The sequence below is a fragment of the Pezoporus flaviventris genome, unplaced genomic scaffold (genome assembly GCF_033815535.1).
Source record: "Pezoporus flaviventris isolate CSIRO_AGI_PZ_B2104156 unplaced genomic scaffold, CSIRO_AGI_Pfla_v1 ptg000015l, whole genome shotgun sequence".
In the NCBI taxonomy this organism is placed as follows: Eukaryota; Metazoa; Chordata; class Aves; order Psittaciformes; family Psittacidae; genus Pezoporus; species Pezoporus flaviventris.
The window spans coordinates 23,814,958-23,842,850 of NW_026892563.1; the positions used below are offsets into that span (position 1 = coordinate 23,814,958).

Here is a 27,893-nt window from a genome sequence, read left to right on the forward strand (position 1 = left end):
AACCTTCAGTGCATCAAGGTTACCAGTAAGTATGTCGGTCAATTAACATACTTAACGCTTTTCTAGCTAAGTCTCAGTAATGTTTGGATCAATCTATTAGTACCATGTCCAAGAACATCCATTTGTCTTCTTTGATCCAACTTTACATTATTCCTAACAAACTATTAGCTGTATTTAAATGAACCTTAATGTCTTTTTTACAGATTTACTCAAACCAGTAATTTTCATCTTAAACTCATGTCCAGTGTGATTTTTCTTTTCTTTTGTAAAAGTAAAAAGCATTTTACTTAAATAACAACTAATGGCTGTCTTCAAAGAACACCTCATTAATGAGGTATCACTTGCCAAGTCATTTATGTTAACCCTGGGCCACTATGTCAAAAAAGTTACAGACATTCCCTGAATTCATTATATGGCATCAAATGACTTTCATGAATCCTTGAATTTTGCCACATCAGATCGTTGTCACAACATGGCTAGCGGCCATGTTAATACTTAATAATTTGTGTGCCTGAGGCTCAAAAACGGTGCTAAGTGTGTGAATAAATATTAAACAAATATTTTGTATCAAACATTTATGCAAAGATAAATAATTGTTACACTGTAAAATTGTCAGTTCCATTTACAGTACGTCAACTAGGTTACAATGCATGAAAGACTAAAGGAAACAAAGAGGGTTTGTTTAACTACAAACAGTCTTAAACCCGATATACATTGTAGCTATTTCCCCATAAAAACTTCAAACACTCTGTTCATTTCATTGCTCACAACTAGCTAACTTACATTTCTTAGCAAAATAAACACATACCCTTTATTTAGCATGGCATATTTTGTTACTGAATTAATAATCAAACATTATATAAAAACGATCTGAACATTTGCCTCAAGGGGGAGCTTACAGTTCATTCTTGTAGATCCTTTGCATTTTCAAGCCATTCCAAGCTAATGTTCTTTGACAATATAATACAGCCTGACTGCAGAATGTTATTTTTGCTTGTTTTCAGTCAGTAAGTCATTATACCTCCATGCTACTGTTCTTCCTAGGCATCTTTGAAATCCATAGTGTGGACTGGTTTGGACTGGTTTTTGTTCTTCCTTTACTGAAAAGGAAAAATATAAAGTCTTTTCAGCGCATGCATGCCTTTGCAGTCCTGATTCAGGTTTGTGATCAGACCTGGGTATTCCACCCCCTATTTGAAGGACATCTTTGTTGCTTTCATTGCATAGGTTCCCCATGTGGGAACAACAGAAGGGTCATGCCCATGCTGCACCCAGCATAGCACTATGGTGGTGGGTTGAGGTAAGCAACTATTACCAAAGTTACTAGACCACCCTGCTCAGCTGCGCTGCTCCCAGGAACACAACTGACTTGTCACATTTTGGTTTTTCAGTGCATGTTCAACCACACTTACATACATGGTGGTCTTCTCACGAGATGGTTGCAGACACTATTTGACCAGGGTGGTGGAAGGTTGGGCACTTCCCTCATCTGAGGGATGTACATGGGACAGGAGCATGCGAACCAACATCGGATGTGCCAAGGGTGCAGCCCACCCACCCCCAGGGAGCTACAGCAACCCTGCACATTCACATCATGGAGCTGCACGCCATGACTGCAGTACGCTCATGAGTTCCAGTGCATACTGGTATAGCTTCCTTCAGGGCTTGACCTAGCTTCTAATGAAGTAATGGCACATGAATCAGACTTCTGGCAATGAATGACTGGTAGAAAGCTTCCTTAGGCCAGTTTTCATTCAAAACTGTCAATAGTAGTTTCTGTGTTTGTTTGTTTGGGGTTTTTTAATTAAAAAAAAAAAAAAGCTTAAACTGTTTACAAAATTACTTGCTCTGCGATACTGCAAGAGTGTTCACTCCAGTCTTTACAGGGAGCCCTGAAGCACCCTGTAAACTGATGCTAGTCTTTCCATATGGCTAGCATCTCTGCTGTGACAGGTACATCACACCCATTCCCCTCAGTTAGAGAGGGTAGGTGACAGTGCACTGCAGTCTACTGAAGAGGAGCTTTGTGAGCAACTGCAGCTGTATTTTAATCAAAATCTTTTAGTCTCTGGCCAGAATATTTCACAGTGATTTTTTTTTTTCCCCAATTAAATAAAAACCAGAGAAGTAGCTCTACATAATTCTGTAGGATGTAAACCTGAGAGTCAAGATTCCAGCAGTCTTACACATTCAGTTTTACTCCTTTCCCTGGTTGTAAATGTGAGTCTGAGTTGATTTTAAATATACTTTGAGGGAACTGGACAGAACAGTAATTTCTAGTACCCCCAGACTTACCTCTGAAGTCCTATGAAGTAATGCATTAAGTACCTGAGCCCATTGGAGTAATTGAAAAAACTCCATTGGTTTCAGTGGACTTTAGATCAGGCCACAATGCTATAAACAAAGCAATTGCAATGAATCAAGTAGTTTCGGCACTTCTTTCTTTATGAAACAAATTCACTACTTCCTTCCAGATCAATACAGCAAAAGCAGGCATATTGTGTAGATTAATGATGAAATGCTTTGAATGGAGATTCCTTGCCATACAGCAGGAACAGTTTCTAAATACCTTGGATCAGAACTTTAGCTGTACAAAATGAGCTTATCTTCAGCAAACCTACACTTATTTTCAACAGCTATACATATGGTTCAGGAAATAGGTTTTAGTAAGAAAGGTAAGGAAGATGCAATCAAATAGCTTGATTATATTGCTGTTTTGACCATAAAATGCAACCATAAAACTGAGAAATATACCAGGTTGGAATTTAAACTTTCTGCAAGGCATTCAGATGATAATGGAGATGGGTCTTTGAAGCAGTTTCTCCTTGCTTCCCTGGAAGAAATGAAAGGGAGAGCATCTAAGAATGAATGAGCTGATCATTTCTACTAGCTACAGGGGTGATGTTTTGCTTTTCCTTACTACTACCCTTTAAGAGCCCAACACTAGGCAAAATTAGTCATGACCTTTCAAGCTAGGCATGTCCTGGTTGGCCATGGATTGTGGCTTTCAGAGGAAAGGTCACCATGTTGTGGAAGCCTAAAAAAGAATGAGAAGTCAGGTTCATTTTGACAGTTGGGGATCCCTCCTTCCCCAGCAGGACAAAATCCCTTTCCTAAAGCTCTATAGCATCCAGCTGATAAGTTCAAGTGGTTGCCTCTTTTTTTGATTTGCTTTTTGCCCAAGAACTGGGCATCTGTGGTGAACCAAAATGATTGACAAGGTAGGTTATACACAGAAATATTACTGAAAACAGATGGGGAAATATTTTTTAAAAAACAAAGTTCTCTCTCAACAGATAAAAAAGAAAATACTTCATTTTTGGTGATACCAAAATATCATCTTTTGACTTAAATGAATTTTAAAGTAAATTTTGTTTTTCTTTGATTAAAAACTCTGGTGCAACCCAAAATGAACACTTGGAAGGGAGGGGGAACACACACATTAAAAAATCCACAACCACAAACCAAACCTGGTTTGATTTAAATAATTTTCTCTCTGATTTTTGTACCATTTGATCTACCAAATTAATCGGCTAACAGAAAACATACAATTTTCAGAGCTGAATTTCCAGTATGTGTCATATAATTTTTAAGTCTTGGAAGTTCAGTTTAATTACTTCTGGATGACCTGCTATAGCATCAAATAGGCCTGATCAAAGCCCAGTGAAGTCAACACTACTATTTCTATTGATTTCAGTGGGCCACGACTCTCATTGTTTTCCCAGGAATAGTTGAAAGCTGAACCGTTTCTGGGGAGAGAAAGAGCTGCCAGAAAAGGCATGAACACATTTGTCATACTTACCAAGAAATCCAGGTCCATTGTTATAATGGTTCCAGATTTAGAATACTTAAATAATTTCTACTGTTATACATATGCTTCCTTTACTACTTTGAGTTTCTGGCCTTCTACAGCCCCAGTGCTGAGGGGGCATGCTTTCACAAGCAAGAATTTGTCTGCCATAAAACACACTGGAAAGTGCACATTTTCTCCTTTTCTTTATAGGAAAGTGCATTAAATAAAGACACAATCTAGTTTATGATGCAGACTTCATAACATCTTTTCTTTACAATTACTCATTTCAAGCAGACATATTACTAAGGAGTGCTGTGATCACTATACCCTCACAAAGATATAAGATGACCTGACATCTAGAGTGTTTTTTCACCTGAAATGTGTTTCAGCTGTTTACAGAAAATGCTAAATAAAAAAGCACGCAGAAAAAGAAAAAGACTAAAAGTAAGGAGGAAACTTTATTTTCTGATTTCCTAAAAAAAGTGATATTGTATTCCTTACTAATATTCCTGCTCTTCAAGAAGAAGAACAGTTTGTGAATCTTGCTTTTTTGCCAAAACATTGTTTATCCATAAAATATATTTAAGTTTAAACTTTTCTGGATTATATTACTCGAGAATGCTTCTGGAAAAAAAAATCTGCAGCGTAAAAAGCACCCTTGAAAGTTTCAGAAAGATGAGTTCGGAGGAAAAAAAAGTATGTTGTCATATCTTGGTACATTATATTTTAAGAAAAAGAATTTTAAAGCATGGATCAATACATATCCTGTTTCATACGCTGAAGTGTTTCCTATATGTATCTGTTTGATATTTATCTATTTTTTTATCATTTACACATTTTCGTTGGCAGATACATGACGTACAAAGGAGTTGCACTGGTGTGTGGCTCAAAACATATTTTTGCTTTTTGTTTTCAATTTGTTTGCTCCAGCGGTCCATCTGTTTTTCGTATGGTATGCACACTGAAACAACATTAAGCAGCTGCAGGCCCCTGAGGTTTATCCTTGGAACAAACTGGACTTTATGTCAAAGTGAGGCGAGTCCCTGAGTTTGCGCTGTGTCAGTGAGGACCCCAGTACTATTTCCCAGAGCCCACATACTCTATCGGTGGTAATCATGGTGGAAGAGGGTAAGTAAAAGTGCTGGTAGTAGCTCAGCCTATCAAATGGTCAGCAAAGATATCTTCTTCAGAAACGGGTGAAGTCCTAATGGCAATATACTTTGAGAACATGGAACTATTTCAGCATGTTGTGGAAAAGCCTGAAGGTGAATATTCATCTGTAACAGCTGTAAACTACTTGGATTTTAATAGATGAAAAGATGCTTATTTGCGGACAGATGTAAGCAGTCTTTCAGTATGAATAGCTTGCCAATGGAAACATGAATTCTGTGATATAAAACTATTATGGATTAATATCTTTTACCTTTTATGAAGCATCTGGAAACAGCAAGTCCCAAAAGCCACCAGTATCAACAGCAGTAGTGGTATAGTGGGTATTACAACATAAATTAGATTTGGAATTATACCTACAAGACAAAAGGTCTCATTAATGCCTCCCATGTTGAAATACTCTTAACATGAGTTAAGAGTATTCATGTGAGTAAAACTCTGGAGTAAAATATCAGAAATACATTGACTTAAACAAAAGCATATTTATACATTCCTTCTATAGGAAGAGGTCCAAAACCATAACTCGGCACTATCAAGAATAAAACAGTACTTCTTCAGTGACAAGCAAAACATATCTTAAGGAAACATGAATTCTGACTTTTTCAGTATGCATCCATGAAAGACTTACAATTTTGTAATTGAAAATTCAAGTATTTTAAGAGTGTATTTCACAGCCTATTATTTTTACAGTCCATATATCTGTCTACTCAGTTGCCCTTACATGTTGGATTTCCACCCATGCAGGACCACAAGAGGAACAAACCCTGCTCTTGTCTCCCTACTACCGTTTAAAGGCAAACATACACTCTCCTTGACTAACCAGGAGAGAGCTAAAGCCAGGGCTCTATAGGTCTCTGGACAAAAGGAATGGGAAATGGTCCAAGCTGAGACTCTGTTATCTGCCTGCAATAGATGATGTCTGAAACTGACAAAAGGACTATTTTTCAATAACTATATGCCCATGTTTAACAGTATTCATATAACGTGCAAATTGTGGAGACTTTCTCACACATTGTCCTGTTTGAATATATTTTCACTAGCAAGACTAAATCTGAATGTTCAGGTTCGTTTTGTTTATGAGTCTTTGCATGGTTTTTATAAATATCATTATTAATTTCAAAATACAGCTCATCAGTTTATCCATTCCTCTCGAGTTACAAACAATGGGAAACTGGCTCATATCCAACCAACCAGTGTGAAAATGGAGCATCACCTTTCCATAATCCCATGGTGTAATCCTGTAAAATCCTGAGTAGCTCCTTAGAGATGTTCAATTCCTTGAATTAAGGCCATGCTATAACCCTTGAAACTCAGGACTCCACTCAGGACATAAATTGCTAAATAAAGTAGCTAGGAGTATTACAGCAGGCTCCTAGGCAGTGGGTATCCACTTTCAAAATACCAAGTGTCATCTCTGATAGAAATTTCAGCAAGGCACTTAAATTCTCTTAGGTGTTCCTTAAAACACAGGGTACTTGGGATAGGTACAGCACAATACCTATCCTGCAGATAACTTAAAAATTCATGCCCTGTTAGGAAAGATTAATTTGTGCCTTTTTGTGAGCCTTGGCTATCAGATATAAAAGAGATGCACTGTATGTTTGTCACACATGTTGGGGAAGAGGTGGGAAGGAGATGGAGAGGCAAAGCACTGGTTACCACAGCCCAGAAGAAGATGCCCCACAGCTGGGTGAGCACTGGTGAAATCTTGGATCTTGACAGAGACTAACCAGGTCAGAGACAATAGTGCAGATTTCAAGGACTGCTAGACTGTAGCTTTATATCAAAGTCTGCAGAGACACGGAAATGATCTGTTTCCACAATTACAAAGAGGACAGACTGAAACTCTTGAAATGTTATTCAAAAGTGTAAATTTTCAGGGCATTTCCTGGGGAAATAGACTGCTTCTTCCCCCTGACAACAATGGAAATTGTCAAAGATTAATTTAACTGAGTCCACTGTTAATATTTTTACCAGAATACTAAACTCATATGATCACATTACCTGTTTCAGTAGCAATAACATGATACTGATCTTCTGGTTTGCTTGTGTCATAAGGATTTCCTGCTGGCACTGTTGGAAAAATATCTGAAAAGGATACCAGATATTTTAGTGAGTAAAAAATACAGCTTTTATGTTGTTAAGTAAATTAATAGTAATTACATCTTAATTTAAATTGGAAAAGCAAACAGTTTTTTTTTTTTTTACTGTTGGCTATAAACACGTAAACATCATTTTATTGCAAAACTGGGAGTACATCTGGAACAAGAATTATGAGCAGTGCTATTCTGAACACCAGCCATATATTTGTTGATATTGCTCTCTAAAGGATTCATTTTTCCTATGTTCCAGTTCTAAACTATGGGCTGTAAAACTTGAGTAATTGAGGTTCTTGTAAGCCATCACTTTATGTATTTACCATTGCAATTCAACTTAATGTTTCAAAATTTCTTACCGTAATCTGGCTCCGCTCTGTCTCTTAACTCTTTTTCTAAGACAATATCTGTTAAATCAATATTTGAAATGGATTGTTGAAGAATGAAAACTGCTTGTATTAAAACAGATATTTTCATTATTTTGCATGCAGTATCACAGAAATAGATACATTCCCAAAGTCAATAATTGCTTAATTCTTCAGCATTTAATCTGCTTACCAAACACTTATTTGCAAACTAGTGCCAGATCACTTCTAGTTCATACTTTTGTGCTCCTTAGAAAACAACTATAGCTTATTCTAGTTCCAATTCTTGGTGACCTGTGCTAGGTTACTGATTAAATCACTCCATCCCTTAATTTCTCGTGCTGAATAAAACTCCTAACATATTCAAAGTTTCATCTGTGCAGACAGTCCTAAAACAGTATAAGAAAAGAAGTGTTCTTCATGAATACTTAAATCTTTTTCAGATTTTCAAAATAATGCTTGCAGAATGTTGGCTAGGAAGCAAAACATAGCAGCACAGGTTTGTGAGGTTAAAGGTCATTTTCATGCAGCTTGGGTTTGCAATAGGCAGCCAAAAATACAAATCATGGGCAATTGGTTCTAATACATCATATAAGGAAATGAAATCACAAGAAGATAAATGATCCTATCATTTCTTGTAATGCATCAGAAACTGGAGAACCAATTGATGGCTTTGAGCTATATTACAGAGGCTTGCAAGTTTACTGATGGCTATTGTTACAACTAAAAGTTTACAAAGGCAACAGAATTCATTACTTCATATTTGGGCATACAATTGGAAACTGAATGACTGTTTCAATACCATTCCTTTACCGTAGGATTATATTAACATAATAGTGCTATGAGCTTGCAGTTCCAAGTGTCCTGATAAACATAGAATGCTGGGAGAAATCAAAGAATAAAGACTACTAGAACAAAGACAATTATTTCATCTACTCTGGTAAGAACTATGTTTGGCATACATAAAGGAAGATATAAAAATACCACAAAGAACTGAGTTGCTGGCTCTAGACAGCAGAAGAGGAGGTGAACTTTTTATTTGGTTATATAATCAAACCTACAGGAGCTGGTCAGGAACTAACTGGTTGCAATTACCAACCTATAATTAAATTTAAGGTTGATGAATGATTAATATGATTTAAAGCCAGACTGAACATTGCAACAGTAAATGCTGTCAAGGGAGGTACTATAAGAAAGGCTTAGAAAAATCTAGTAAGACTCAGTAAGACTGCCTAATGAGCACTGCTCTTCAACTTCCCACCAATACAACTAGATGCAATTTCGTCATGGTCACTTACAACCTCTGTGTTTTGGCCTGTGCCTGGTATACCGTATACTTAAAATGGACAGGAAAGCTGTGAAAAATAATATACTCAGGTAACAAAGTGAAATTTAATATGCATGTGGCACTTTCATACTCCTAGTAAAATGGATGCATTTAGTACTGCAAATGGTTGACATTGAAGCCATTACAGTTATTTGGGGCAGGGGAAAAAAGTCATTTGTAAGTCTCACTAGGTTTTATATAGCAAATTACATTTGCTTACAAATATTATGGAACTTTCTTCAGGCAGTGAAAGCGATACCATGTACCTATTTATATACATTAATGCATCTACTCCTCCATGTGATAAAAAAAAATAAATTTCTAGAGAATAGTCTGTTTTGCTAAAGAGCAGAAATTCCAACAACTTGAGAAATAAATAGCTACAATTCAGTAGTACTGTATTTAGCTGCATAACAATGCCAGTCATAATAATCTACCTATATGTTATTTGCCTTATATGTGCCACTACACCCTCGCAATCTACTTATACATAGTGAAAGAAATAAAAATTCATTTCCATTGTTACTTTTATCACTTGGTTTTCTGCAAATCCAAAATACCTGGCACTTTTTTTCAGGTTGTAAAAGCAATAGGAAAACACAATTATTTGTCATATCTCAACTAGAATGGTAAGTAACTTGGTATTACAGAATGATTGCTTCACTTAAATTTGTTTGGTTTTAAAGACATGAAATATATTTGAAACTGAGCCCTTTAGTTAATCAAACCTGTATATTTCTGATACAAAAATGTTGTTAGTTTAACAGCCTAAAACATTTTAATTGTGTTTTTATTCAAAAAAATTGTGGTCAGTTGCAAAAGTAATAAATTGCATATGTTACAGTTCTTTGAATGGCCTATGTGACTGTCCTGGGTTCAGCAGTAGCAGCCTGGGAACAGTGTTGGTGATACCGATGTTTTCGGTTGTTGCTAAGTGATGTTTAGCTTGACCAAGGACTTTGTGAGGCTCATGATCTGCCAGGGAGGAGGGGAAGCTGTGAGGAAGCAGAGACGGGGCGCCTGACCCCGGCTAGCCAAGGAGGTATTCCATACCACAGCACGTCATGCCCGGGGTGGGGGGTAACTGGGAGTTACCCAGAAGGACACGGGCTTCCGGGTGGGTCTCGTTTCTTGGCCGGTGGTATCGTATTCTCTTCCCTTGTTATTTTCTCTTATCATTGTTGTCGGTGGTGGTAGCGGTGGTGATTTGTGTTGTACATTTGTTGCTGGACTGTTCTTATCTCAACCTGTAGGAGTTGCACTCTTTCGATCCTCCTCCCCGTTCCTCTGGGAGCGGGGAAGGGGAGAGCCCTGGTGGGGGTGTGGGAGGGGGGCCTCGATTGTTGTCAGCCCAGCACCACTCACTGGGAGTGAGTGAGCAAGTTGCCTGACTGGGTTTAAACCACGACAGTGACTAAGATAATTACCGATCACCATAAGATAGTGACAGTCACTAGTAACATATTTAGGGCATGGGGGTAAAATGTGTAGGTATATCAAGCCTTCCAATTATTTAATATTTACTTGCAATATTAATTACCATTAATATCTCCATTAAGATATTAGACTGTGAGAAAGCTATCTACCCACCAAAACTCAAGGAAGAAAATAGCCTGGACCTCTACAGACAGACAGATCTCTATAGAGAGTGTGGTTATTGCTAGATCACGAGCGTAGAGAAAGCAGGTATGAAACTGCAGAATTATATAGGTCAAATCACTGCTAAGGGTAGGATTTCACATGCATTCTGACTTCCAGCTCAATTTTTTAAAAGCAGACACACCATAAATTATTTGAAAATATTTTCATGATCCTGCTGAAAAACATGTTTTAATTTACCATAAGTACCACCAAAAGTAGAAGCTATTTCAGACCCAGCTTGAAAGTTTACTTTTCAGGTCCTTCTGTTTGCACATAGTTCTAGTTTACAGTTCACGTTTCCTCTACTGACATATACAGAACCCATGTCATGTCTGCAAGCACAGCCAAACTGCCTAAGATCTAGCTTTTTCTGTCACCATCTGAACTAGTGTGCATCTGCTTTTCATATCTATGAAATGCATGCACAAATGCAGAATTTTCTTCCAGCTGTTCAGAACTTCATTCCTAAAGCCAAAACTTTTTGAAACAAATGTAAGTTGAAACAAACAAATTACGTTACAAACGTAAGTTGGTATAAAATGACAAAAGTCTGCACCTACAAGGACAATGTCTTTTTCTTCCTCTCATTTTTTTTTTTTTTTTATTTTTTTTATTTTTTTTACAGTAGGACCAAAAGATGTCTTGGTCATCCTACTTGACAGCAAGAAAGGGAAGTAGAAAATGGCCAGTTAAATCACTCTGTGGAGAATAAAAGAACTAGTGAATGAGTTACGTCAAAGTAAACCTGGGAATGCATGATAGTGAAGATAATTTTGAAACATTCTAATTGGATTCAGATAGGTTTGTTTAAATTATCACTAGATTTTACATATTATATCCCCTGTTAATGCTAGCTCAGGCACCTGCACACCAAAAGAATCGGTACAACAGGCCACAAGACATTTGCATATTCCCTTATAGAAAGGGCAACTGTTTTTCTAAGACAGTGTCCCACCTGTGAAACAGAACTTTAGTTTCACCTACCTGGACCATACTTGCAGATAAAATTGTGCTTCATGTTACATCTATCATCATTCCATTGATAAAGGTATGGCCCTCCCAGACCAGGGTTTGCAGTTGGCTGATGATACATCACAACACAGGCTTCACTTCCACAGGAAGGTTCATCTGTATACCAATTTCTAGCAGTACACAAAGACAAACTTTCAAATTTTGACAGTAAAGTTCATCAGGACACCGAGGAAAGGAGTTTACATCAGAGAAGACGTGCAAGCCCCAATGGCTCCATCCTCTTCCAAGACATGCTGCATTTCCTCTGTGAAAGGAGTTTACGGCCTGGGCTCCACATCTCTGAATTTTAACAACCAAAAGCTCTGTCCAGTCAAAGCACCTCTGAAGAAATAACACCCTGCTGCTCTGCTGTTTTTCTTCTTATCTGACTCTCTTACCTGTCCCATTGTCCCAAGTCCTGTGAGCTGCTGCTACTCTGGCCTTTCGCTTACTCAGAAAATGAAAGGCTTTTCAAAACACAGTGCAGAAACATAGTAATTTACATTAAGTAACATGCACAATTTACTTGGTGGCTGACACCCTGATTCAAGGTGGCCAGTCTTGCTCAATTTGTCTTTCTGCTTTCAGACCGCATCCTGAGGACTCTTGTGTGTAGCAGAAAAAACTCCAAAAGCCTTTCAGAAGCAAACCCATGAGATGTGAGTAAAGAGAATTGTAGGCTGAAGCAACATTATGACATACTTTCACCACTTCAAATTCAAAACCCTGGTTGCCAGCTCCCCTTTATCTGGAAAAGTCAAGGAGGGATGCTACTAACTTTGTGGGACAGCAAGTCTATAAGCTTCTTCCTAGAAGACTTGACTTGCTAGGCATTTCACTCTCCCTTTTGTTCCATGAAACCTTCTCAATAAGCAGTTTTACACACTTACCTGAATGGTGAAATACTTCCATCAGCCCACTGGTAGAGGTCAGGGCAAGCACTTGAGGTGGCTAGTCCATCACTGCTTCTCCACAACCCAATCCAGAAATCGCCATCAGAAATCCCAGCGCCTGATTTAGTGAGGTTTTGCAACATGTTTTCTATTAGTTGCTGTTCAGCTTCACTTTCCAAGCTCAGTAAAGTCCCGCCATCAAATTCACAAGCTTGGCGGGCTTCCTGAAAGCCCACACGTCTAGACAAGTCCTGGAAATAAGCTAACTTGTAACAAGAACGCTTGAAGTCACCATAGCACACCTTTTGACCTGAAAAATATAAATAGAAGAGTGTTCAGAATATAGTAACAAATATCACAAATGGGAAAAAAAAAAATACATATATACAGCACAACACGTATACAGTGATGGAGGACAGTAGTTTTTTTTCTTATGCCCCTGTCTGAAAGGACTTAGGATGCTGACACTGTTGAAAACTTTAGTGTTAATTGAAATTGCAAATATCATACAGTTCACAGGAATCCATGGCTTTCTTCCCAAGGCCTGTGAAAGGCACTAAAGACTCCCACTAACTTCTAGAAAAATATTCTTGACTTTAATGACTGTACCATCAGGCCCCTCTGTTAAAGCCAGGATCTGTTTGAAGGGTATTTTCTTAACTATTTCATATTAATGGACCAACTTCACTTTTATTTGATCTGAAAAAAGTACTTAAATTTCCCAATTTTAGTGGCATCAAGATGCAAGCAGTTTCTTGATTTTGGTACCTAATCTTGAGAGACTGTATTCAGGAGGACCTCACAGCTCTCTTTGCTATCATGTCTCTAAGGGTGTGTGGAATGAGAGTGTCTGCCCCTGTAAGCTATCTGGTCAATGGCTTTCTCAGTGCAAAAAAGAATACAAAGAAACAAAATGTACAGGCACAAACCAGACAGAAAAACATGGGGGGGGGGGGGGGGGGGGGGGGGGGAACAAACAAAAAAAAAAACAAACCCCCAAAAGAAGAAAAAAACTCATCAGACACACTAATTGGTGGGCTATCAAGAAACTGAAGACAAACAGGATTTTGCAGCTTCATAAGGATGTTCAGGGTTTGGTAGGACTATGCAGTCTGGTGAGAGGCTATGCAGAGTTAGGGAATGGGGAAGAACAAAGCAGAAATAGAGAGAAAGGGGCCAGTCATGTAAAACAGGGTATGTGTCTGAATGTTCATCTTTCCTAGTGACAACCCATCTCTGCCAGTTGATGAGGAGGAGAGGATTTGGCTTTTGGCTGTCTGTTTACGTGGGATCCTCACCTGGGTGCTGTTGAAGGCAGCACCTTGCCTGTGCAATCTGTGTGATGCCTGTGCATGTGGCTCTTGTGATACCTGATCAGCTTTGCTGCTGGTTGAACCAGCAAAGGCAAAAGCAGCATCCACATTCCTCCGCTCAGGGGGGGGCCTGGGTATGATGGTGAGTACCAGCAGCCAGACAGGAGGGAGTCCTGGGACTGGAGGTGCTGGAAGAGGCAGCCACATTCTTAACATCCCTTAAAACAGAAAACAACTCCAGATACTAGCAGCTATCACAATACTGGGTATGGTAAAGAAGCCCTGTGATGCTTTCAGAAAGCAGTAGATTACTGCATTCACACCAGTTTCCCCTTGCCTTTCAGAGTTATGTCTGTAGAAAGAATCAAAAGCCAAAAGAGGAAGTAATGTTTATTCCTTCCAGTTCTTTGGATGAGAAAGACACATGCCTTTTTCCCAAAAAGGAAAAATTATCATAATCTTCAACTAGCGGGAGTCTCTAGAGTTTATTCAACATATACAAGATGTGGAATGAACAAACTCACCTATCAGCTGCAACTGAACTCCAGTTTGTTTATTTAGAGACAGGGAAGGGTTCTAAATACAAGGAAATAAGCTAACTATCAAGTAAAATCATTTTTTTTTCAGGATGCAAACTTGTCATTAGAGAAGAGGAAGAGTTTCTTTTGTAAACCAAGAATTACTGAAGGATAGCAAAGTAATAGGAACTATCAGGCATTATCTAGATTACTTAGAAACCAACAAATTTCATCATTTGACTGGAAAATTCAGCAAGGACAGTATGTTTTCATACCATGTCAGGTTTGCATTTGAAAATCTTGCATTCATCTCCCATTCCTAAGCAAACCAGAACTAACCATACCTAAGCAATACAGAACTCATGCAAATAACCCTTTGGCTTTACCTTTGAATGGGTTTTACCCTGCTTTACCTTAAAAGTATAAAAAAAAAAAAAAGAAAAAAAAAAGAAGTAAAAATAGAAATAATTGGAGCAGTTATTTGTCACTGGGAAACAGCAACATCATCCTATAGCTTAAACTGTACTTAAGCTGCTTAAGCCAGTGTTTTCTATACATAAACACAGAAGTGGACCAAAAAAAAGAAAAAAAGAAAGAAAAGCCTAAAAGATACAATAAAGTTAATTCTTCTTGCTTCAATGTTGCTTCATTTTTGTAACTAATGATGAGTAGCATACTTGCACAGAGCATAGTTTCAAGAATTTGCAGAGGATAAGGAGACTGTATCAAAGCTGCATGAATACAGGAACATAAAACCAAGATTTTCTAAAGACTTAGCTAAATCTGAAAGTAACTCTTATTTTGGGCATCCTTTTTATCATGGAAAGCTAAACTATGGGGCAGTAGGGATTAACTATACTTAGTTTTCTAGTGGTTCCTACAATGCTTGTAATCTTGCTGAAAAAATAAAAAAAACCTCTGAAACCCATTCTTTATGATACCCTATTAAAGTTCACCTGGGAAAATGTCAGTAAGAAGTGTCTTTACCATCTCATTCTTAGTTAGGCTAGGCAGACAGATATCTGAAGAGTCACTTACAGGTAGTTAACCTGCCGAAAGAATACAGGAACAAGAATAACCTAATGTAAGGACAAGTTTGTGCCACACATAACCATGGAAAAGCCAGGATCTGAGATCAGGAAGACAGCGCCTATTTGGACTTCCTCTGAAAATGTCCTAGCAATGTTGTGCATGTCCCAGATCCTCTCCTGTCATTTCCTTTTGTCCATATAGGTTAAAGTCTTGCTATCAATGAATGCCTTCACCAGGGACTGTAGCAGTAGGATTTAAACTGAAACAGGGAAGCTCAGGTTAGATATAAGGAAGAAGTTCTTTACTGTAAGGGTGGTGAGGCACTGGAACATGTTGCCCAAAGAACTGGTAAATGCTCCATCCCTGGCAGTGTTCAATGCCAGGTTGGACAGAGCCTTAGGTGACATGGTCTAATGTGAGATGTCCCTGCCCATGGCAGGAGGGTTGGAACTAGATGACCTTAAGGTCCTTTCTAAACCAAACCATTTTATGGTTTTATGAGTCTAATGTAGTAAAAGCCATAGCCTTAGCTGAGCAACGGTGCTGAAGAATCAAAGGAAGACCCTTTGCTAGAGATGTATATAAAACAGTGGATTTCTCCATAAGACTTATTTAAACAAAAAGAAAAAATATCCCTATTATCAAAGAAACAGTGATAAAAAAATACTCAAAAGTAGTAAGTGCAAGAATGAAAGCTGCATGTGAAATCACAGCTCATTCACTTCATCTATAATGCTGCAATTCCAGTTTTGTTAACATGATCATTTATTTTCCCCAGGACCTCTGTCTCATTGACAGGATAGAGAGCACAGTGAAAATGGAGCTGATCAACATTTTTATCTTCACAACAGGGTGAGTGACAATGGCTTATTGCCAGAGTACACATGACAATGCAAACATCCAAAGGATAGCACTGAATTATGTAGGACACTAATTGTTTACAAGAAAAAGGGACCACACCTCTCCATGTAACTAAAGATTGGATTCAGAACAGTAATTCAAGATTTGTATGCAGATTTATGGAGAATGCTTTATCCACTGCCTTGTTCTTTTTATCTCCCAGGCAATTTTTAGAAATAAACTCTTCACGAGTCCTTTTATTCTGTACACACACTCCTCCTTGACACCAAGTAGTAAGCTATGAGCAAATTCAGGTATCAAAGTATCCCTGTCATGATTTCAGTTATGCAGGAATGTCTAATCCACTGAGATGAGTGGGCTGGCCACTACCCATCTCAGTTCTTGTGCTTGCCTCCAACTCATGGGAAAATAGCTAGTTTTCCATCCGTAACACACACATCCACACAGAGACTCATGGTCCCAAATGGCATGCGCTGTTTGAGCTGCCGTAAGGCTTGTGTCCGTAAGCCGTAAGTTGCGCTGTATACTGGTCCAGTATGGAAGCTGCATTGGCCTTAAGGCTCAACTCCATCACTCACAACAAGCTGAGGAAACCAGGTGGGACTGTACAGAGCAGGGAGGAGGACAGGCACTTGTGATGTACAATGGCAGCAGAGATGCTCAGTAGGTGTCACTGCAGTCTCTAATACATGCCCAGCTTGTGACTGTTGTGTACTTATAACAGGAAGCCCTCCTGGAGTCATCCAGAATGCAGATGTGAAGGCCCAAACTCTAAAATCAAGTATTATAAAGTGAAAGAATTGAACAAATGAATATTTGCATACAATCTAACTCCTAAATGACTTCTCTCATTTGCTGCTCTCTATACCTGTGGCAACAGAAATTATTTCCTTAGAGGCTGATCACTTGTGCAAGAATATACCTCTACAAAACAACAGGGAAACCAGCAAGAAACCAAGAAATATTTGGCATTAATCCAATGTGAATGAAGTATGTGATGCAGAGTAGTAAGCTTTCTGGAAGAAGCTGTGATTTTCTTTCTGTTCTACTTAATTTAGTCCCCATGTTTAGGCAGTGACCTAGTCTGAATCATTTCTTTCTTCTTTTGAAGGGGACTTTCATCTGCTGTAGCAGAGCTAGTTCAATGTGTTAATGGAAATCTGCAGTTGTGCCTTAATAGCTGGCAAATCAGTTGACATTTTAGTGCTCTTCTCGGAACACATCGAGATGTCAAGTTTCCAAGCTTCATTTTTTACAGCTTTCTTGCACTACTAATTTGTAAACTACAAAGCAGAAATAATTTGACAATGAAAAATGAAATAATGGACCACATTGTACAGTAGACAAGCTAAGTATGGAAACATTTACTATTAACTATTTTACCTTCTAACATCTTGCAGCAGACAACACTCCAGCATTAATTCTAATGCAACATTTGCTATTTCAACTGAATAAATTGAATTCTTTTTTTTTTCCCTGTCACAATTTAATAGAAATTATGTTTGTAAGCAAGTCTATTATTAGAATGAATCAGGCTAAGATACTACACAATGGGAATAAATATTAGCAAATTAGGCATTTACAACCCATCCACAAAATCTGCCCTGTGATGCTTGAGATGGAAGAAAACATGAAGGAAAACAATGTTTCACCACAGGTTACCCAGAAATGAAAATGCTTGTTATTGTATTTAGTTCTCCCTTCAGCACGAAACCAAAAATTTAGTTTAGTAAGAGCTAAGAACATATTCTTACTGTATTTCCTGCTTCCAAAACCACACATTTGGATCTCCCCAGTGTCCTTCACGGAAATGTCTCCAGGTCTGTTCTTTCTATCCCTTCTGTGAACACCAGCCAAACGACATAGCTTTGGTCATTTCCCTCAGCCTTAGCAGCTCTAGCTGCCTACTGCAGAGAACCTGATCTGGCTGAAAACCCCTTGCACTCACTTTGTCTCATCATCCCATTAGCTGAAGAAAACAAGTGTACAGTACTTGCTCTAGGAAGTGCTAGCTATCATCTATATGAATTAGTTTTTGTCTTTGCATGTCACACAGCTGCTCCATACTAGAATGTTTTCATATCAACATTAAAACAAAGGTAGCTTTTAGCTGAAATACTGGATACTTAGTTAAAACATTTCTGCAGGAAGAAAAAAAAAATCTTTCAAGAAAAGGAGAAATGAGCAAATTCTCATATATTATTTCAATCAATTATGTCTCCATTGTGTTTTAATAATGATGCTTCATTAAACAGAAATGATAGATAGGTTCCTTGGTCTGTCTTGACAGAATTTATAACAAAATGTTATTTCCAAGCAAAATTACTGATAAAGTATCCAGGCTCAAAGACTCATCTCCCTAAGAGCATCAGACTCAGTCCTAACTACTACATCCCCAAGAACCATGGGGGCACAAAGGCTATCTTGAGTAATACACATGATTCAGCTGGAAGTTTTGAACACGTTAGATAGAAGATAAGCTCCCTGCTGCTAAATTCCATCCTTCTTCAACTTCATAAAATAACCTACACTCCAGGGTCCGCTACCATTAGCATCCACCTAGATTAGAGGGGAATAGCTGCTGCATGTGCAAAGCATATGTGGGGAGATAAGGAATGCACAAATGTAGGAAAGTCCATTATGTCTTCACAGTGCAACTTTCTTCTTCTTAAAATAAAGGGTTCAGCAGAAAACAGAGGAGCATTTGGTACAAAGAAATGTGAAATATTTAACACTAACCGGAGTCCCAAAGGCCAGCATAATGCTGATGGAGGCCTCTGAAAATAAAGTAACAAAATAAGATGGCTTAAGTGAAAGTGATCATGAAATAATAGTAAGACATAAATCTATGTGAATTAACCAAATATTTCACTGGCCAGATAATATTTCTCTGCTTGCATTATGATAATTATTCTCTGCTTGCCTTGGTGTTGGGCTTGTGTGATGACACCAACCTCCAAGGCTGTATAGCCAGCACACAGGACACTGGGCACAATTTGTTTACACCTACCTTTGTGTCACTGGATGCTCCATGCCAAGGCCCAGTAATGCACTTCAGAACATGGTCAGTAAGAGGCTAAAAGATATTACATTTTCCTAATCACATTTTGATTCAAAGCTGATGCATTTTGTCAATTGACCTTTGTATCATCCAGTCAGATTTTATGAGTTTAGCCGCTGATCATGTTTTGCTGTATTATGTTACTGCAGTTGATATTCTACTGCATATTTGTATCCAGCTACTGAATTAAATTTTTTTTTTTCTGATGATTCATATGAGTTTTTAAAAAAACTACTGTGATAAGATTTCATAATTATATTGCTTTGAATTATGACAAAAGCAAATTGCCATCTTCTGTACCAAAATTTGTAATACTGAAGACACATCATTCTCCAGTTGAGTCAATATTCAAATCACAGATGTTGCTCAGCTCACACTTCTGCACAGCTTAAGGAATTCTGTGTTCAAAAATTTGCCATTCAAATACAAACTGGGATACAGATCTTGTGTTAGCCTGTATCTATCTGTACTTCTATCTTCATAGCTAACTCTTCCATACCTTAATAGGCACCTTTTTCCTCCTAACCTCCTAGTAACCAAGCCCGAACAGAGAAGATACATTTGTTATCAATTTCTACTTTTTCTGGATTAGAGATTATGCTCAATTGTCATATCAGTTTCTTTAAAGTTATTTTTCTTTTGTGAAAAACATTCAAAGGTTCCAAGTCCCTTTTAAGAGGTTAGATAAAATAACTGATGGCCAAATTTGCCTATTAAGTAGCTTTATTTAAGGTATACATGTGTAGAGACAATTTGTATGCATCTTATCATACAGCCATTAGCATGTAGACAATGTCCAAGATGGTTTAATAGAGGCTGGCTCCAAACTCCCTTAAGCAAAACTCATCCACAGCCAGACTTCTTACAATACTTAACATAAGGGAGACCCTTTCTCGATAAATTCTTAGGAATTAACATGTAAAAATTATAGATGTATAGACAGCATGTGTGAAATCATAGGTAAAAAGCAAATTCTTTGTATTCTCTCTCAGTCACAGGCCAGATAACCTATCTTTAGCCATTAACCATTCATATCTTGTGAATTAGCAAAGATTATGAGAGAGATCTTCAGACACCAGCCAAACAACAACCATCTCTAGGATTAATGCAACTCTTGCAGAGAGAAAACAGGGCACGATGGATGTTTTAAGTAAAAAGAAAGTACTGCATTAAACCATTCATACATAGATTTAGTAGTGATTCAGAATATGAAGCTAGACAAGAATCATGTCCCAGTCCAGTCTGTTTTCTTTCTCTTTTGCCATGGGAATCGATTTTCACTTTTTTTTTTTTTTTGCTGAAATAGAGCAAATTTTCACCTGTATGTTGGTCTTTACTAGCTAATTATGCTATTGTGTTTCCAAGTGCTTTTGAGGACAAGTAGCTGTTTTGGTTATTTCCGAATCAAAACTGTTCTCAATAGATCCAGAGCAGCTACATTTTTACAAAAAACAAGTGATCAGAAAGGGAAGCCTGTTTGTGAAGGAGCATTGGGCAGTGCTAATTTAAATGTTAATATCACTGATCACTAACACCTAGGTTTTGCCATCTGGCTGAATGCAAATGCAATTAAAATGAAAGCTGATAGCTTCCCTGCATATTGCTGCAAGATAGCTGGTTACTAAAATAGACTGTTAAAAAAATTACATATAAACACTGATGACAAGTACTGAACTAAATAGATTATTTTGGTGGAGGTTTGTCAAAGCCTCCATGTGCTCAGAACCTGCACTATTCTAGGTCTTGGGAAGATGCAAGCCAGGAATCCTTGTCTTGCAAAACACAGGTAAGCTTTTCGTTATGTTGAATAAAGTGCTGGGAGGATTTATCTCCCCCAGAGCAGACAAGTTTGTCTGGATTTTTAAAATCAGGGATGTGGGGTTTCAGATAAAGGCTTGTTCTTGATGTGCTGGCAACTTGAATACCTGCCCACATGAAAAGCTGCCATCTTCACCAAGCAGTGATAGGATTATTCAGTCATTTAACAAAGAAAATAATACACACATTTATTTCTTAGTTAGCTTCTCAGCCCTGGCACACATGGCAGGGATCTCAGGCCAATGATAATGGAGCTGTAAAGAAGTAGCTTGATGTCTAAATCTCATTAGAGGTTAATCAACACTTCAATTACCCTTGCAGGAAAACATACGATTTCAATTATGTAAATCAATACAGGGTGTTTTCAACTGGAAAATAAATATTCATTTTTATGAAACAGTTCTAGTCACCAACTCAAGTGATAGGTCAGTGTCAAAAAAAAAAAAAAAAGCCCAACTATAAAGTGTTTCCCAAGTACTAGTTTTTTTCTCCCCAGTCAGATCAGTAAAACCCTGACAGTTTTCCTTTCTTCTACGTGAAAAATACCCACTTTTTGGCAGCAGCTCCATTTCAGGTATCTAGCACATCATAAATTTAAAGCCCGAGATCCATTTAGCTTTTCCTGTAACAGCAGTTTTCCATTCTTCTGATCATGTGAACTTTACAGGTATATATATATATCTATCACTGGGCTGATCATGGCAGAGAGCCACTTGCTTCTATAAGGGGCCAGTCCACAACTGCACTGTCCTAGGGGTTCACGAAAAGTGCCAACATAGTTGCTAAGACAACACCCTAAAAACAGCAAGCTGCCTTCTCTTTTCCCATATTAAAAAGAAACTAAGACTGGTGTCAGAGCTATATTTTTCTCCTATCTGTCTTTGCAAGGTCTAGCAACATTGTCACTGTGAGCAATGCAAGCTCCTTAGCATTGGCATCCTCAGAGATGATAGACTTGCATTTCAACATGGTACAATCTGCATCTTCTCAACTTGCAAGAGGAAAAAAGTCACCATGAGCATAGGACATGGAACAAAAATATACATACTCAGGACTTCAGTTTCCCCGACAACAAATTTTGTTAAAAACAAATATGAAAAACTACCCAAAGTATAACACTCTTCATGGGTGTAAATAACACTATTCACTTCCACAGATCCAAGCAGACAAGTCAATGATAAAACCCAAATGTGAACAGAATCTCTTTGAGCCTTTTCAAAATAAGATGAAATACGATGTGTTAGATAGATCTACACATCTACAAGACTACCCCAGGACGTGTATTATTCACACAGGACTGAAAAAAAACAAAACCAAAAGTCTTATATACACAAAGACTAATATAATTTTTCTATATATCATAGCCTAATGACACACAAGTGTTCCATCATTTCAGCTGTATTTTTATGTACATATATATATATCTATATATATACATAAATACTGACACAAGTACTGACAAAACTGGCAAATTAAGCCCCTTCATCAGTAGCTTTCTGTGTAGCTGTAAAGACCAGAACAGGCTTCCCAGATTTTAAGACAGACATAATACGGCAGCTAGTAAATTGTTGTTAGCATGTTGTGGAATAGACTTGACAAAAACTGTCAAGTCTGAATGGCTTAAGAATAATGTGTACCAGACTAGGGGAGCAGGGAATATTCTTACTCTCCTGTCCCAAACTGGCAGACATTTTCACACGTACCTAACTTTATATACCTCAGTAAACTCCCTCAACAGAATTTCTCACAGGCATAAACTTAAGCACTTCTGACAGTTCCCGCTGATTGCTCATTTCTTGTCTCTAGAAAAAAATAGTTCATAGAACTTTAGTCATTAAAATATTCTTCATCAAGCATCATCCATTCTCTTATTCTTTTTCAGTGGAATTTGAATGCCTTTTTCCAAGTAAGTGTACTTTCATGGATTTGTTACCAAGATACCTGTATTTGCCATGAGATGTAGGTAAAATATATGTATATTGATGTGAAATTATATTTATTTCTGTGGTTTATGGACTTAAGTTGGATGGAACAAGTTATATGCATCATAGTACATGATTACAACAAAGTGCCTGTCTTTCTGCAACGGTTCAACAATTCAAGCTCAAAGGAAAACAACAGGCAAATTCTTGCGCATTCACCTTCTACTAAAAAACTAGGGGAAAAAAAAAAAAAACAATCCACATAGGATCCTAGAAGTTGTGACAGTTCACTTAAGGCAAAAACAGAAGGGACCTTTGAGAGGAAGTGAATTAAGTTAGAATATTTTTTCTTCGTGTAAATGATCCTTTATTATGAAACTCAAATGAAGGTAAAGCATAATTGGTTAATTCACGTAACATGTATACAACCCTGTATGGGATGGAACTGTTGAGATATACAGTGGGATTCACCCCCACCAAAATTTATTCACAATGTACCTCTCTATAGCTGAGCTGGATCCCTGACCTCACTGGGTAGACAGCTGAAAGAAATGGGCATTTTTATGGTGTAGCTGCAGTATTTTCCAGACCTATTTTTAAGTGACCCTTTTTTTTTTCCTTCATTACTTATAAAGTGAGTCAAGAGTGATTAGCTGTTTACTGCAGCTACATTTAGATTTAAAGCCATGCCAACTTTTTAGTTAGGACTCATTATTTCTTAAGACTGCTTGGAACTGAAGGTCCCACTGTCTGAGTGGTGAGAGTAGGGACTGCTTCAGCAAGAGGCTCAAATAATTTCCAACTAATGAGTGACAGGTATGAATATGGGATTACAGTGTAGAAATTATCAAAGCATTACTTCACCTTACTTATTTCACATTAGTACTATACATTCTTTTCTGATTCATGAGAGATTTCCAAGTAGAAAGTCATTATGAGAGTTAGTTTCAGATACAGTTTCAAAGTGCTGTACAGAGCACTTTATGAACCAAAGCATGTTTTCCTGCAAAAGTCTTATATTCAAGGCTTGTTGAAGCTTGAGAAGAGAAAGCTCTTGGGAGATCCCATAGCAGTCTTCCAATACCTCCAAGTATTTATCTACCATCATGCATCTCTGGTTATCAAAACTGTATTCTTATCTAAGAGTCATAGCAGTTTACCTAATATGAAGTGTCTTTCCACAGGGTATTATGGAATTTCCCTGTTAGCAGCAAGCTGTGTTTAGCAGAAATATGTATTATAGCCAAGAGTCATCACTTTATTTCACTTTAAGAACCTAGATCATTGATTTGTCCCCAGACAGACACTGCTTAGAATAGGTGTATAAGGAGACGAATTAATGAAGACATCCTGGGGAGTTAAGTGCCCAGCTTCCCCAGCAGTCATCAGAGTTTCAGCTTTAATGATTTCTGAGACTTACAACTGAACAAAACGATCCTGTACCATGTGGCTATGCATGTCCATTAAAAGCTTTTCTAGCATGGAAATTAATGCTGGGCATTCACAACAAAATGTTACGTTCAATGCACAATGTGTATGTATCCTGTAGATAAGACTAGCAGTGTGCTTTCAAATTACACTTTCTCAGATTCTGAGCTACAAATGTAAGTGTAGCTAAAAGTTAACAGTCCATGTCAACCAACAAAAAAACAAAACCCACTGAACAAAAACGGTAGAAGGTTTCATCCACAAACATACTGAAAGTCTGACAGACAAAACTCAGGTGTAATAAGCAGGCCAAGCCAATTGAACTGAATAAAATTGTGCTTTTTGAGAGAGGGTTTGTTATCTCTATTCAATTCATTACCATTAAAGATACTTCTTTAATTATCTTACTTTACAATATTTTATGACCAACTCAAATCTGGTCATAAGCTGTGTGAATGAACATATCCACATCCTTAAAGGCAACTATAGTTTAGGGGCAACTCTTGCTGTTTCATGGCTCACCAAATGTTTTTCTTCATTTAATACTTCACACAAATACTTTACACCAAAATAGATACCTATTGCTTTAAAATAATGTATCAGTTTTTAATCTGCCAGTGATGAATAACAGTAACAAAGAGCCAATTTTAAAACCCATAGAAATAAAAAAAGACAGCATACAGCAGTCATTAAGCTATAACATCTATGATTAATATATAGGCAGTTAAATGATTAGTAATAATATTAGCTTGCATCTTTCCTGCCCAATAGATACTTAAAGTAATTGCATCTTTGCAAATTGCATTATCATCACTTCATGTTCATTGTGATGTCATGGGACAGCAAGGCAGACTCAGCAGTTTCTCCTGAGCCTGCTTTGATTTTTTTCTTTAAGAATCAATTCTCTGGCAACACTAAATATTCTGATGGGGAGGCTTGTGAGCACTGCTCTCAAAACATCTATCTAACTGCACTAAAAATTACAAGGCATTTGTATTGCTTCTCTCCAACAATTCCCAAATTAAAGATGACAAAGAAATAACACCTAAATGTGAATTGTTTGATGCCAATAACCATCTAAATTACAACCTAGGAAAATTAACAAACTTTGAAAAAAGAAACAGAAAATCTTTACCTAAGGAAATGGAATTTTGAAAAGTTAGATCTTTCCTTCTCTGCTCTCTTGACACTGTGGTTAAAATGGTTGAAATTTTGCATTTAGGCCTGCTACAAACTTTCTGCAGTAAATGGGCTTTCCACAAGGTCCAATCAGCACTCAGGTCAATTTCAGGCATACTTTTAATGTGAGCAATAAGAATTACACATTTAATTTATTTGGAATGAGAACAGTGAGATTTCTATTTATTCCAGATTATCTTTGAAGCATAAACCAGCAGTTTGTCAGGAACAAGTCTGTTAAAATGTAGACTTAAAATCTGAAATGAGAACCTGCTTAAATCCAAACTGATGGTTCTACAATATAGAAAGATAAGCCAGACAGGAGTCAGGTGGACAGCAAAAACTGCCCAATGATTCAAAACTACTATTTCTTGTTTGAAAAATACCTGCTACCACTAGTGCTAGACCCATCCATGTGCATGTGACAGGAAAGGGATGTGGTCCTTGGGAGGAGTGTGTGGTTGGGGAGAAGTCCTCCTGTCAGTCTGTCAGGATATTCTGGCATAAGCATGCTAGTTATCTTTGGCTGTTATAATCTAAAGAATCTTTATCTAGTGAATACAATTTCAGCTAATACCTGATAGCACATACATAGTTCCTTCTGTAAGATGCTAAAAATCCTCTCCTATATTCTACCAGCCAAGTATAAGCTGCATAATACAGTGACATGAGACTCATCATATGCTTTGAAATGTTTCAGGGAAATATGGGGTAGAGCCTGTACCCTTTCAAAATCCCAAAGCCTTATATGCATCTAGGAACAGCTTGACTAAGCACTATACATATACTACACATTGTTTAAAAAGCTGCACATCTGCTCAGTTTGTGTCAGCTGGAAGATTAATGGACGGGACTTCCTCAGCCACACATGGACTCTTGTGCTGAGGCTAGTAATGCAAAATGCATCTTGTGGATGCGTAAACTTCACTTTTCACTGAAGTAACAGTGTTACATAGTATCCATAGAAATTGTTAAACTAAGAGCTTTGCTGTATCATATATGGCTATATAATTCACATAACGGACGTACATGAAATATTCCAGAATACACTTCAGGCACTGCTACTTAGTTATCGCTTCCTAGAAGATACAGCTTCACCAAAAGTCCAACAGCACATCTCAGTTCTGCACAGGAACCTGCTTCGAGTAAGACATCACCAAAATAGTCAGTGACTGTACTCCAACAGCAACTACAAAAATTATCTGAATGCAGGAACCAAATGTTTGCTACGAAAAAATAATAATAAAAAAATAATTAAAATAATTACAAAAAATTTCTCAACATACTACCGTTACAGCCTCTGAAACAACTGTATACATATCACGTGCATTGCCCTGGAATCAGTCTGTAAAAAGGCATGTTCTTACATACACACAAAGATTTATACACACAATTTGTTAACAAGTGCAGTCAAGTGTGCAAATCTTTGTTTCAAGGCAAATGTACGGATGTGCTTGCACATACAATGTGCCTCCCCAGCAGCCTGTCAGCTCTAGCTTGCAGGGTTTGCTCCAAAGCACAACTTGCAAAAAAATATTCAGCAGCTTCTAAACATATGCACCTGTGTGCTGGAAACACACAATGTGATCCCACAGCTCTTCAGTTAAACCGAAGCTCAAATGTTAGATACAGATTTCTGAAGTTCTGTCTTCCTCTCAGTTTTGACAGGTGTAGACACATCTGCCCATAACAAAACTATTTACAATGTATGCCCTTAAAAGTTTGCTTTTTCCTTCTAGCTGTCTTATAAACAAAGAAGAAACATTCCTGTATAGATGCAAACAAAGCTCAATGTATAGCTGTTCCTCAGAAAGACGCTGCAGCAAGTACACGCTCTTTTCTTTTAAAACAATTAAAACAGAGCTACACTATGCAGGCGATCAATCACATCCCAAACTCTGCCTGTACAAGAAAGCAAGCCGTATCGGTGGGAGCTGAGCCAAGGCTGCTGCAGAGCTCCTGCCCCAAAGAGTCACATCTACCTCCCTAGCCCCGAAGGGCCTTGCGGGGCCGGCGGAGGCTGCCCCATGCCCGGTCTGCTGCCAGAGCCTCCCGGGACCTGCCGAGGCGCAGGGGGTGCGCCCGGAGCTCGGCTCCACTCCGCAGCGACTTCACAGCTTGCCTCTAACAAGTGGATCCATTTAACGAGTGGGTTCGCTCCCAGGTGCTCCCCTCCGTGGCTGCTGCTCTTTGCGATGAATCCCCCACACCGGCCCCGGACACCACCCGGCTCCACGCCAAGCCCCACTCCCGCAGCACACCAGCCCCAGCACTCACCGCTGAGGACGCGCCCAGCGAGACCCCCGGGCCCGCACAGCACGGCGGCAGCCAGCACCGCCGCTAGCCCCAGCCCACCTCCGGACCCCATAGCGCCTGTCCCGCTCCCCTCCAAGAAGCCCTCGAGGCAGGCCGACGCCCGCCAGTAAGAGGCGCCCACTGGGCTCCGCACAGCTTCCCGCCACCGC

At 38.3% G+C, this 27,893-nt stretch overlaps 1 protein-coding gene across 4 annotated transcripts; it reads right to left on the reverse strand.

Moving 5' to 3' along the window:
* Positions 1-558: 558 nt before the first annotated feature.
* CHODL (chondrolectin) lies at positions 559-27,849 on the reverse strand. Of its 4 annotated transcripts, none has more exons than XM_061453769.1 (8): positions 27,706-27,849; positions 12,294-12,606; positions 11,377-11,534; positions 7,419-7,466; positions 6,968-7,051; positions 5,217-5,319; positions 2,755-2,833; positions 559-1,100 (listed from the first exon to the last, which is right to left on the reverse strand). In XM_061453769.1, the coding sequence occupies exons 1-8, from the start codon at positions 27,794-27,796 to the stop codon at positions 1,098-1,100; spliced, it is 879 nt and encodes a 292-aa protein (XP_061309753.1). In that variant the 5' UTR covers positions 27,797-27,849; the 3' UTR covers positions 559-1,097. The 4 variants fall into 4 exon arrangements, with proteins under 4 accessions (XP_061309753.1, XP_061309754.1, XP_061309751.1 ...); XM_061453770.1 differs by lacking the exon at positions 2,755-2,833 and adding an exon at positions 2,965-3,037; XM_061453771.1 differs by lacking the exon at positions 559-1,100 and adding an exon at positions 2,965-3,037.
* Positions 27,850-27,893: the final 44 nt, after the last annotated feature.

Coding starts and splice junctions, on each gene's coding strand:
- CHODL (XM_061453767.1), bottom strand. CDS start 27,796: ATGGGGTCCGGAGGTGGGCTGGGGCTAGCGGCGGTGCTGGCTGCCGCC. Junction 12,607..27,705: donor CGCTGGGCGCGTCCTCAGCG/GTGAGTGCTGGG, acceptor TATATTTTTCAG/GTCAAAAGGTGTGCTATGGT. Junction 11,535..12,293: donor GGAAGTATTTCACCATTCAG/GTAAGTGTGTAA, acceptor GTGTACTGCTAG/AAATTGGTATACAGATGAAC.